We start from the raw sequence: 11,738 nt of genomic DNA, 5'->3' as shown, positions 1-11,738 counted from the left end.
GGGTGTTGATAATAATAATAATAATAATAATGCACACACCTTAAAAATTTCATTTTATCACATCAATAAAACGACTGATACAAACATGAATAAAACAGTACCAATTTAACTCCTGATAGACTATAGTCGTTTATTCCTCACTTTATAAGTTACTAAAAATTCCTTGCTTCTTCTTCTGTCAGGACAAATGCTCAATTATTATCAAATACAGAAAATTATTATTATTAATAATAATTATTAATAATAACAGCAATAACAACAACATTAATATTAATATTAATAACAACAATAATAATAACAATAATAATAACAATTAAATAATAATAACAATAATAATAATAATAATAATAATAATAATTGTCGAGAACTAGAATAGAAAAAAAAAACTCCTACTGTATAGTACTTCTAAAACTTCATAATGTAGAAAGTGGCCACAAATTATGTATCTAATACTAATATACATTTATATATTTCCTGTAAAATTTGATAATTGAGCATTTGTCCTGACAGTAGAAGCAAGGAATTTCTGTTAACTTATAAAGTGAGGAATAAATGAATAGTTTATCAGGTGTTAAATTGGTACTGTGTTATTCATGTTTTGTATCTGCGGTTTTATTGACGTGATAAAATGCAATTTGTAAGGTGTGTGCGTTCTTAGTCCCAAGCGTGATGTTACTTAATTATGATGGAATGTCGTCCTTGCTTGGTTCATCTGTCTATTGATCAGAGTTATGAATTATGCGTACCAAGTACACATAAAGTATTTGGATTGGATTTGATTTATTCGGTGTAAACACCAAGGATAGCCCACGAAAGCCTAGAAGAAGACTTATTTCCAGTGGGGTCCTTCTGGTGGTGATTGGGCAGTACACCGGGAGACAATCCTTTACTCTTTTCCGAAGAGCGCTGCGTTCTTTAACATGAACATGGGCCATAAATGCACATGGGACCAACGGCTTAAACATCTCATCAGAAAGACGGTGCACTATTGTAATTTGTATTTCCTCCCTCCAGCTGAAACACAAGGAGAGGCAGCGATGGGAATTGAACCGGGGACCTAGAGATTTCCACTGTTCAGCGCAGACACAGTGGCTACCACCAGATTAGCTAAGCTGCTCTCAACTTGAAAAGGGACTCATTTATTTGTTTTATTCTTCGTTTGTCCAGATTTTTCTGCCATCTCTTTCGCCTACCTTCCATGTGGTCTTATGAGGTTCTTTTCAAGTTGAAGGTTGACTCATGGTCTGCCATCTCTGAGAAGTGCCCAGTTGGGCCCAGATTTGTCAGAATTTTTTTTTAATGTGGAGGGGGTGGGTAAAGCAAGGAAATTATATTTAAATGTCAGTCTAAAGAGTGCCATTACCAACCATCTAGAAGAGGGGTCTTAGTCATAACATTTTGTGGGTCCCTCAACCCATAAATGTCCATCCTTAGGGCCCTTCCATTTCAAAATTCTATATCTACTCCAACTCCATATGTCATTTTGCAATGCATTTTTTTCTCAAGGAGGAGGCCTAAAAATAAGCACAGGCAATTTTAATTTAAGCTTATATTAGATATTAAATTAGTAATTATCCAAGGACTACAGTATATTCTCATTAGTTACTATTTACCAACCAGAATGCTTGGGAAATGTGGTTGATTAAAAAATCCTTTGTTTTTATTATTTTTATTTAAGGATGGGATAATGATTAAAGGGGGAACCTACAGTAAAATAGGCCTATTTAAAATTTTCACTGTGCTTGGGCCTATAGTTAAGTTAGCAATTACTGTAGTACAATACATTGGTAACACCTGAAATTGAATGTTGTCTAGAAATTTTAGTAATAGCCATTTACTAATAATATAGATTGGTAGGGGAATATTTTAACATTTGTTTTCTGCTACAATTCTTGTATTTCTATTTTTATTAGTATTTTTATTTATAATATCATAATTTTAACAATGATTTTGATGGTGTTTTTTTACATTTTTATGTATTTTTAATGATAGTTTTAAGCTAATTTACAGTATGTTCTTTTTCATCAGAGAGCCACTAGACAGTGATTTAGTTTACTTTTTAGCAATCCTGACTTGATAATTAAATGTTTCTTCCTCTCTCTGTTTTTTGTGTGTCAGTTTTATTCTTAAATAAATGAAATGAAAAAAAAAATGTATCCGAATGCTAATTGGAAGGTCTTGGGTTCGAGCACTGATGTGGACATGTTTTTTTCAAAAGTATCATCTTTAATTATTACTGTACTATTAAGGTGTATCTTCAGACCAACGTTGCTATCAATGGAGAAAAATGATAGTGAAAAGTGAAAATCGTATTATACTATTATCACTAAAGTTACAGGTTATCAAAGGCCATTTGATGAATAATGAAGCAATGGCGCTACACTTGTGTGATGATCCAACTATTATTGTGTGAATTGAAACTGGGGTTCAGGATTCCCATTGTACTGCTTACAAAGCTAATGACCATAGGGAACCGGTGATGCATAAATACTGCACAATTATATTGAGCCTTTTATAGTGTCCTGATTGGAGACAACAATGCACACTCTCGATGACCTAAGCTGCAAAGTATGGTAAACTAGGCTAGATATCGTGAACAACAAGATATAAAACACTAAATTATTCTAAAGAGTCTTATACTGTAGGCCTACCTCCTTTTCATAAATCCTAATGCCAATGGGGAGAAATGGACAAGGTACCTATAGCAGGAAGCTAAAATCTTGGAAAATCTGGATTACTATAGTACAAGAATCAAGTTATTAATTCTAACATTAAGACTAACATTAAGTTAAATAATTTCCCTTTTCACAGAGTTTTTATATTCTTATCAGCTAGACTGATAATAAACAGTATTATTTGTGTCTGTTGAATTCTTAAGAAATATTTATTACCTCATTTAGGTTGAATAATCAAACTGCTCAGAGGCTTCACAATGTAACAGCCTTATTGGCACTGGCCCTAGGCCCTTACTCTTGGTTCATTTGGTAGAACCAATTGTTCTCAGATAAGGACTCTCGGATACCAGGGGCCCAGTTTACAATAATGGTATACCGTACAGTATGTGGCTCAAGGTGCATCTTTGAGAACTGTGAAAAGTTACCCCAGTACCCTTGTTCTGTCCTTGTCACTGTAGACAGATGTGGCAAACTACTGTAAGCATGATCTCTCGGGTGGCTATGATACTCGCTAACTACAGTACAGCTGTACTGTGTACTCTATTTTATGTGACGTATTTTGAAACAGCGCCAATAACGTCTGAAGACTCGCAACTTTTCAGTGGGGGACATCTAGCAGAGCAGTAGTAACAAAACAACCAAAAAACACTGTATGTTTTAATGTCCCCTATTTTCTTTTTTTTGTTTAGGTGTGGGGGAGGGGGTTTCGGCATGTAGTTTTCAAAGGCTAGACTACAACAAGAAAAAGAGCTGTGCATTGACCACAGATAGACATAGTAACTAAGCGAAATGCCTCTGGATGTCCCTCAGTGGTAGTTGCCAGGTTCTCGGAAATTTGCATATCAAATTTGGCGAAAATAGTGTATAACTCAACACAATTTTACATTAAAATTACTGTAAATGTGCTTTATTAAATATTCATGAAGCTATTGTTGTTTAGCTAGATGTTTGCTTTCAAATCCTATGATCATGGGTTTTACACAAGGTTGTACCAGTTGGATATCATAAGGATTTAGCATTGCTTCAATTCATAGCGAAATACACTTACAAAGCATAAATATACCGTAACACCTTAAATAGAATCCCAATTGGCTTAAATCTTGAGAAAATGCCCACCTCGAAAAGAAGCCCCCCTGGAGTTTGCAAAAGTAATTTAAAAAAGAAACCCATCTTGAAAAGAAGCCCATGGGCTTCTAATCAAGATAGGATGGGCTTCTTATCGAGATGGTACTCATTCAGACTGATGTTATCTTTGATGATTATGATAGTGTGTCTGTATCAATATTAAAAAAAATATTAAACAGAATTTTGAATTCCATAGTTGGAAAATACTGTATTTAGTAGCAATTCCAAATGTTGACAGCACTCATTTTGAAAATAATCCCCCCTCCCCCTTTTTAGTTTGCAAAAGTAATCACGAAAAAAACCCATCCAAGAGTTCTAAAAAGTGTTGTGGGCTTCTATCTATTCGAGTTTTCAGTAGGCGTACTGTAGTGTTCTGTGTGAGTAGAATTGAGTTTGTAGGACTTGTCATACTTGGCTACATTTGCCTATCATTGCAGTCAGTCTGTTGGATATTAATGGCCATATCACATCCCTGAAACTGATTGTCTGTCAGATCAATCCATTATACTGGCTATTAGTGACATTTTAGAATGATAAACATGTAGTTTGATGCAGCACTTTCCACTATTAAAGTATTGTGCGATTGTGTTTTCTTGCATTTTCTTAAAGGCAGGCTCCGGAGCAAAAACATTTTTTAAGACATGAAAAGCATATTCGATGAAAAACTTAATAAAACAGTTAAAGAGATACAGACTTTTGAATATTTGAAAACTAGGGGAAAAGGTGGAAAAATTGGTGGTTACACCCCTTTTCCCTAGTTTTTAAATATTCATAAACCTGTATCTCATTTATCATTTCGTCAAATATGCTTTTAGAAAAATCAGTTGTACGCTAATTTGGTCAACTTGTGCACGAATGATCATAAGTTGCTGCCTGTAATGAATTACTACCATAATAGGTTACAACTATAGCCATCAATCTCAGTTATGAATATAATACTCAAATTAAATTTAATTAAATTTATTCATAAAAGACTTGCATATTGCAGAATTAAAACTGAATCGTGATGTATAATTTTCAGATAAAACGATTATTTTATTTCAAAATCTGTTATAGACGCCTACATTCGTTTTTAAAGAGGCGTTTTTTTTGTGAGTTGATATAAACACTTTATTATATTAAAAATATATACATACTGTAATATAGATATTTTTATTTATTTACACAAAATCTTGCAAACATGCTATACAGAACTATGAATTAGGATACCTAGATGAACTAGATAGAAATGGTTCTTACTAGTAGCTACATAGAATTAAATACAGTAACACTGTATTTGTAGGACTTGTCATACTTGGCTACATTTGCCTATCATTGCAGTCAGTCTGTTGGATATTAATTGCCATATCACATCCCTGAAACTGATAGTCTGTCAGATCAATCCATTATACTGGCTATTAGTGACATTTTAGAATGATAAACATGTAGTTTGATGCAGCACTTTCCACTATTAAAGTATTGTGCGATTGTGTTTTCTTGCATTTTCTTAAAGGCAGGCTCCGGAGCAAAAACATTTTTTAAGACATGAAAAGCATATTCGATGAAAAACTTAATAAAACAGTTAAAGAGATACAGACTTTTGAATATTTGAAAACTAGGGGAAAAGGTGGAAAAATTGGTGGTTACACCCCTTTTCCCTAGTTTTTAAATATTCATAAACCTGTATCTCATTTATCATTTCGTCAAATATGCTTTTAGAAAAATCAGTTGTACGCTAATTTGGTCAACTTGTGCACGAATGATCATAAGTTGCTGCCTGTAATGAATTACTACCATAATAGGTTACAACTATAGCCATCAATCTCAGTTATGAATATAATACTCAAATTAAATTTAATTAAATTTATTCATAAAAGACTTGCATATTGCAGAATTAAAACTGAATCGTGATGTATAATTTTCAGATAAAACGATTATTTTATTTCAAAATCTGTTATAGACGCCTACATTCGTTTTTAAAGAGGCGTTTTTTTTGTGAGTTGATATAAACACTTTATTATATTAAAAATATATACATACTATAATATAGATATTTTTATTTATTTACACAAAATCTTGCAAACATGCTATATAGAACTATGAATTAGGATACCCAGATGAACTAGATAGAAATGGTTCTTACTAGTAGCTACATAGGATCAAATAACACTGTATTATAATTAAAATAGATTTAATTTAATATATTACTGTTTATTTACACAAAGTCTTGCAAACATGCTATGCAGAACTTCAAATTAGGATACTCAGATGAACTAAATAGAAATGGTTCTTACTAGTAGCTACATAGGATCAAATTCAAACACTACTCTACAACATAAATAAATTACTCTTCTCCAAGTTCTCAACTTACGAGAAAGAACATAAAATTATTTAAGAAAAGTAGAGCACATTTTGAACATGAAACTACAGGTTGTACGCAGGTTACTTGATCTGTGCTTAAATTATAGATTTACAGAGAATAATCCATACACAGTACTTTTATGTTTCAACAGAAGAGAGAAAAAGATATTATGTTCAAACTGGGAATAGTATTGAGGATGTAATACACGAATACAGTAGCCTAGTTTGCTCATGCATTTTAGGAAACTAATGGCTGAAAGATAGTATATCTGAATATTGGAAACATGTTGAATTATAATATCCTGGACATTTTAAGATAAGTAACCGTTAATTTAGATAAATATTTACAGAATCAACGAGACTCAGTTGTTCTACAGTACAGTAGTTGATGTATTTGTGATGTATTCATGATTTGATTTCTTTTGAAATTTATAAAATGCACACAAAGATACAAAAATGGCAAAACAGACAGACACGTGAAACATAAGAGAGATAGACTAGATAAAACAAGGATAACACAAAAAGTTTAAAAAACAATTTAAACTTATTTCTATTGTGGTTTGACAACAAGAAAGACTCCTTGGGCTTTAAACCTGAGGCTGGTAGTGTAATAGTTACAGTATATTTTTTTTACACTTTACCAGCCCACGCACACGTCCATGCGGCAGACAGTTATACTTATTTTTCGATCATTGTGTCCTTGACCTTTGACCTTTTCCCTTCAACAGTAACATGGAACATTGTGACCAAGTTTGACAAGTTTTGTGATTAAAGCTATGGTCTGTAGACAAATAAACAAATTTTTTTATTCATTGTGACCTTGACCTTTGACCCTGATTACAACAAATATGCTAATAATAAACAACTTGAAAAAACATAACCTCCTGCCAACTTCGTTGGCGGAGGTAATAATGTAATTCATGCAATAGAAGAATTTAATTTAAACCACAAACATACTATAAAGTATTACACAAAACTCACTAGATTATGTCCACACCATCAACCTTTCCTTGAATGATGTCACATCATACCCATATTTGGGCATGTCACATGTAGTTCCTCAAAAAACACCTGATAGTGTGGGCAGAGTGTTAGGAATAACAAATCCTCTACTACAGTATTATGTATTCCAAAAATAATGTTACACAAAACAGAAAATTCATTAAATCAAATTAATAGTGCTGTTATGTTGTTTTCTTACCGGGATTTGTTGCTTTCACACAGCTATACACACCTTGCTAAAACTCTGGTAAAGTAGGTACATGTACAGTATATACAGTGAAGATGTGCGACGCAACGTGAAATACTGTATAAGCTACATCCTGTTAAAGCTCCTTGGTAAATACCTAGGGAATTTAACATGCCTTTTTAACCAGAGATGTAGAGAGATATCATTGTTAATTGGTATTCTTGATGCGCATTCTTGGCACAGTTTGTTTAGTACATTCATCTTGTGTGAAACAGGTATTGAACCCAGTAGCCTACTGTAGGATAGGAAGTTGAGCATTTTAAAGTCAGGCTCTGGAGGAAAAAATGTTTTGATATGTTGTAGAACTGATTTTTCTAAGACAGAAAAAAGTTGTTTGACGAGAAACTGGGGAATACGAGAAACTGGGGAACGGTGAATGAGATACAGATTTTTTAAAATTAAGAAACTGGGGGAAAAAACTGCCTATTTTTTCACCTTATTCCCCCCAGTTTTTAAATATTAAAAAATCTGTATCTCATTCACTGTTCCCCAGTTTTTCGTCAAACAACTTTTTTTCTGTCTTAGAAAAATCAGTTCTACTACATATCAACAAATTTTTTTCCTCCGGAGCCTGACTTTAATCGATAAGCTATAGATAGACCCACTACTTGACAAGAAGGCTTTTATAATTTCTGTTTATTGTTACATTCTTTGGGTAGTTGCCGAAATGGAATTTCTAGAGTGTATAGAGTTGGAAAAATACAATAATGATGTGCAAATTTCATAAAAAATAACAGATTTTCAAATAGCATATAGAAAAATTTACATTATTCAATATGAAGGACAATTAATAAAAAGATTAAATATTAAAATTTAAGGTAAATGTCAGTGAATATAAAATGTGAATCAGAGACAAAATACAAGCATAAAACAAGATAAAAGTCGCCAATATCAATATTCATGATACAAACAATGGCAATCCACACAGCAAAGCAACATCAATATTCATTTAAAACAAAATTACCATAAATTTTAGACACAAAGGCCAAGGATATTCTAAATCATTTTTCAAGTGGCAATCCCTTTCCATGACAAACATACACGCAAGCATAAAGTACTAAAATAATTAAACAAGCTAAAGTCGAAAATATCAGTATTCTTACACATTCAAATTATTTGAATAGTTTCATCTGCAGTAAGCAACATCCATTGTGTTTTGCTTATTATCGATTAAAACAGTTCTACAGCTATCAATATTCTTGCAGCAATCCACACAACAAAGCAACTTTGCATTCAGTTAAAAAAAAAAAATTAATTGTATTGTGCTATGTTTAAAAAAAAAAATCAATTTAGTCACAAAAGCCAAGGATGCAAAATCATGTTTCTAAGTAGCAATCACGTAAACAGTACGCAAGATTTCTGAAAGCATAAGGAAACAAAACAAGATAAAGTCGACGATATCAGTATTCTTGCAGCAATCCACACTACAAAGCAACATTGACATTACAGTTACAAAAATATTACTTGTATTGTGCTGTGTTAAAGAAGAAATCTATTGCGGCACAAAAGCCAAGGATGCTAATCATGTTTCTAAATGACAATCCCTTAAACATACACACATTTCTGTAAGCATAGAATAAGAAAACAAGATACAGTCGACGATATCAATATTCTTGCAGCAATCCACACAATGAAACAACAAACAAGGTGCCCAACATAGACTCTCACTATGAGGCTTGAAGTTGGTAATGTTTTTTATATATAAAAAAAAAAAACATTACCATGACAGGAATTGAACCTAGAACCTTGAGATTAGAAAGCAATCATCTTAACCACTAAGCTATTCAACTCCACTCCAATTTTTGGCAATATTACAATGGAATTTACTCTGTATTTATTTCAATTCTAGTTTTACTTGTTATTTAATAATATACGGTAGAAACAAAGACCTTATTAAAAAAACAATGAAATTACAAGAGCCAAGGATACTGCCATATGGGGACAACCTGTAACCACTTGGCCACATATAGAGAGCAATGTTGACCTTTCTCGGTTCCAAAGTCGTTTACGTTTTTTTGGTATTCTAATTGGATGCAATGTGTAATGTTTTAAATTGGTATATAGTCATTGAACCATTTATCATTACAGTATACATTTTATGCTGTATTAATTATTAAAGGTCTCCCTCCAATTAAACACTGCTTTTGGGACTGAGGTTTTGGTGGTCTTTAATTGGAGGTGGTCTTTAATTGGAGGGGACCTGTATTTTGGGTTTGTAGTGATATGTTTTTCATTAATTAATTTTTTGTCCAATTGTTTGCTACAATTATATTTTTTTCACATATTAATGTGGTATGAAGAATGAACTGTCTTAAGTATAATTTACTTTTAGAAATGGATGAAATGAAAGGGCCTAAAATAGTAGTTGAACCAAGGGATGAAATTGTTGATGCTGAAAATGGAATTTCTACAGCCACGTTTGGATGTACTGCCGAAGGCGACGGAGAGCTAATGTACCAATGGCGGCGTAACAACACAGTCATTACTAGTAGCTCCGATGTATTAATCAGTGGCGGTCAACTGCGCATTATCAGCACAAATCAAGCAAGAGACCAGGGCTTCTATGAGTGTTGGGTAACCAATGACGTTGGCACTGTTTTTAGTCGACCAGCAAGACTCTCATTTACGTGTAAGTATACCAGTTGGTGAGTGCAATGCAGCAATGAAAAAATTATTCTCTGGGTAAAAACCATAACGTTGAAAATGTAATTCCTCGGTGGTAGTTTTTATAGGACAGAGTTTTGTCATAAATTTACCAACAAAATTAATCTTTAAAAATAATTGTTATATTTTCTTCTCTCTTCTTTAGATGTAGGGGCATTTCAACCAAATGCAAGACGTTCTGTGTCGGTACAGCAATCTTCAAGTATAGCTTTAAACTGTGAAGCACCTGATAGTTATCCAGGTAATGAAAAACATTTACTGCAGTATCACCTGTTACTTTATGAATGCAGATTGCTGAATGTATCACCAGGTGGTTGATGAATGTAGGTTGGTGAATGTCAGGGGTCCCCACTCACGTGAGCAAGCAAGCATCTCATGAAAAATAACTGATCTCTCTTGGTAGTTTTTGAAAAGAAACTAAAAAGTATAATCGAAAGGTAAGGTAATGAAAAGTAAGAATAGGAAAGGACGGAAAAGAAAGGTAAGGAAAAGTAAAGATAATGAAAAAAAGTGGAAAGGATAAGGAAATGAAAAGACAGGAATAGAAACAGAAGGAAATGCAAAGGTAAATGAATAAGAAGAGATAGGGAAATAGAAAAAGAAACAAAAAGAAAGCAATTGAAAGACAAGAAAGAATAAGGTATAAGAAAGGGAAAAAAATGTGGAGAAATGTAAAGGAAATAACAACGGTAAGAGAATGAAATTAAAGGAAAGGAGAATGCAAATGAAGAAAAGGAAAATCAACGACACGAAAAAGAAAAGAAAAACAAAAGGGAAAGTTAAAGTTAGGGAAAGAAAAAAAAGTGAAAATGGAGAGAGAGAAAAGGGATGGAAAAAGGAAAGTAATGAAAGGAAAAGTTGATAAAGGAAAAGGTAAGGAAAATAAAAAAGGGAAAATACAGGAAAGCTATAAGAAAGCAATTGAAAGATAAAGAAGGAAAAGAAAAGGAAAAGGTAAAGAAGGAAAATGGATAGAATAAGTAAAGTGAAAATAATAGAAAAGGAGCTTCCAGGGGCTTTGCCTTCAAACCCCAACCCAGCCAAGTGCAAAATGCGGGGCCTGCCATCAAAAATCCTATGTAAGGGCGTGTAGGTAGAAGTACTCTTTCACCAGGTGGTTAATGACTGTAGTTTGTAGATACAAAAATTTAGCATAGTTTTTTTCATGGAGATAGTGGCTGACCATTTCATCTTTACATTAGGTCTGGAATACAGTTGGAAGAAGGATAGAGGCAATAATGACCTTGAGTATATAGAAGGAGACGGCCGTGTACGTGTTGGTAAAGATGGATTTCTCTACTTCGCATACGCAATTGCAGGAGCTTACACAGATGCGGGGAATTATTACTGCGAGATTCGTAATTCCTACATGAATCCGAGCGGAGCTGCTAGCAAGTACCTAAGTCCTCAAATTCCATTACAGGTTGAAGGTAAGTAGTATTTAAGTGCTTATTGCTGCGAAGCAGCCAATTCATATTCTTGACAGCAATTTGACCTCTGAAAGGTCATTGTTTGTCAAAAAACAGGCGCCGAAGACTACTGAAAAGCGGAGTTTCCTTCTTTCGCTCTGCCGGGTAAAATCAATTACTTTAGGCGACGTTTGTAGACTAACCTACTCGTACCAACGTCCGCATGTCGCGCTAGCCAGGCCTAGACTAGCTAGGATGTTATAGGCCTAGCCTTGG

At 33.4% G+C, this 11,738-nt stretch overlaps 1 protein-coding gene across 1 annotated transcript in view; it reads left to right on the top strand.

Moving 5' to 3' along the window:
* The window catches only part of LOC117122125 (contactin-3-like), a 34,108-nt gene that overhangs the window by 4,361 nt on the left and 18,009 nt on the right, over positions 1-11,738 (top strand). The window contains exons 3-5 of the mRNA XM_033267606.1: positions 9,722-10,018; positions 10,199-10,294; positions 11,256-11,483. Of these exons, the coding sequence (XP_033123497.1) occupies positions 9,722-10,018; positions 10,199-10,294; positions 11,256-11,483 (621 nt within the window). The remainder of the gene's footprint in view (positions 1-9,721; positions 10,019-10,198; positions 10,295-11,255; positions 11,484-11,738) is intronic.

The sequence above is a fragment of the Anneissia japonica genome, unplaced genomic scaffold (assembly GCF_011630105.1).
Source record: "Anneissia japonica isolate Jap-2015-1 unplaced genomic scaffold, ASM1163010v1 scaffold1208_len1460985_cov181, whole genome shotgun sequence".
Lineage (NCBI taxonomy): Eukaryota > Metazoa > Echinodermata > Crinoidea > Comatulida > Comatulidae > Anneissia > Anneissia japonica.
Note: the sequence above shows the minus strand (reverse complement) of the source record. Positions and strands in the feature narration are given on the sequence as shown.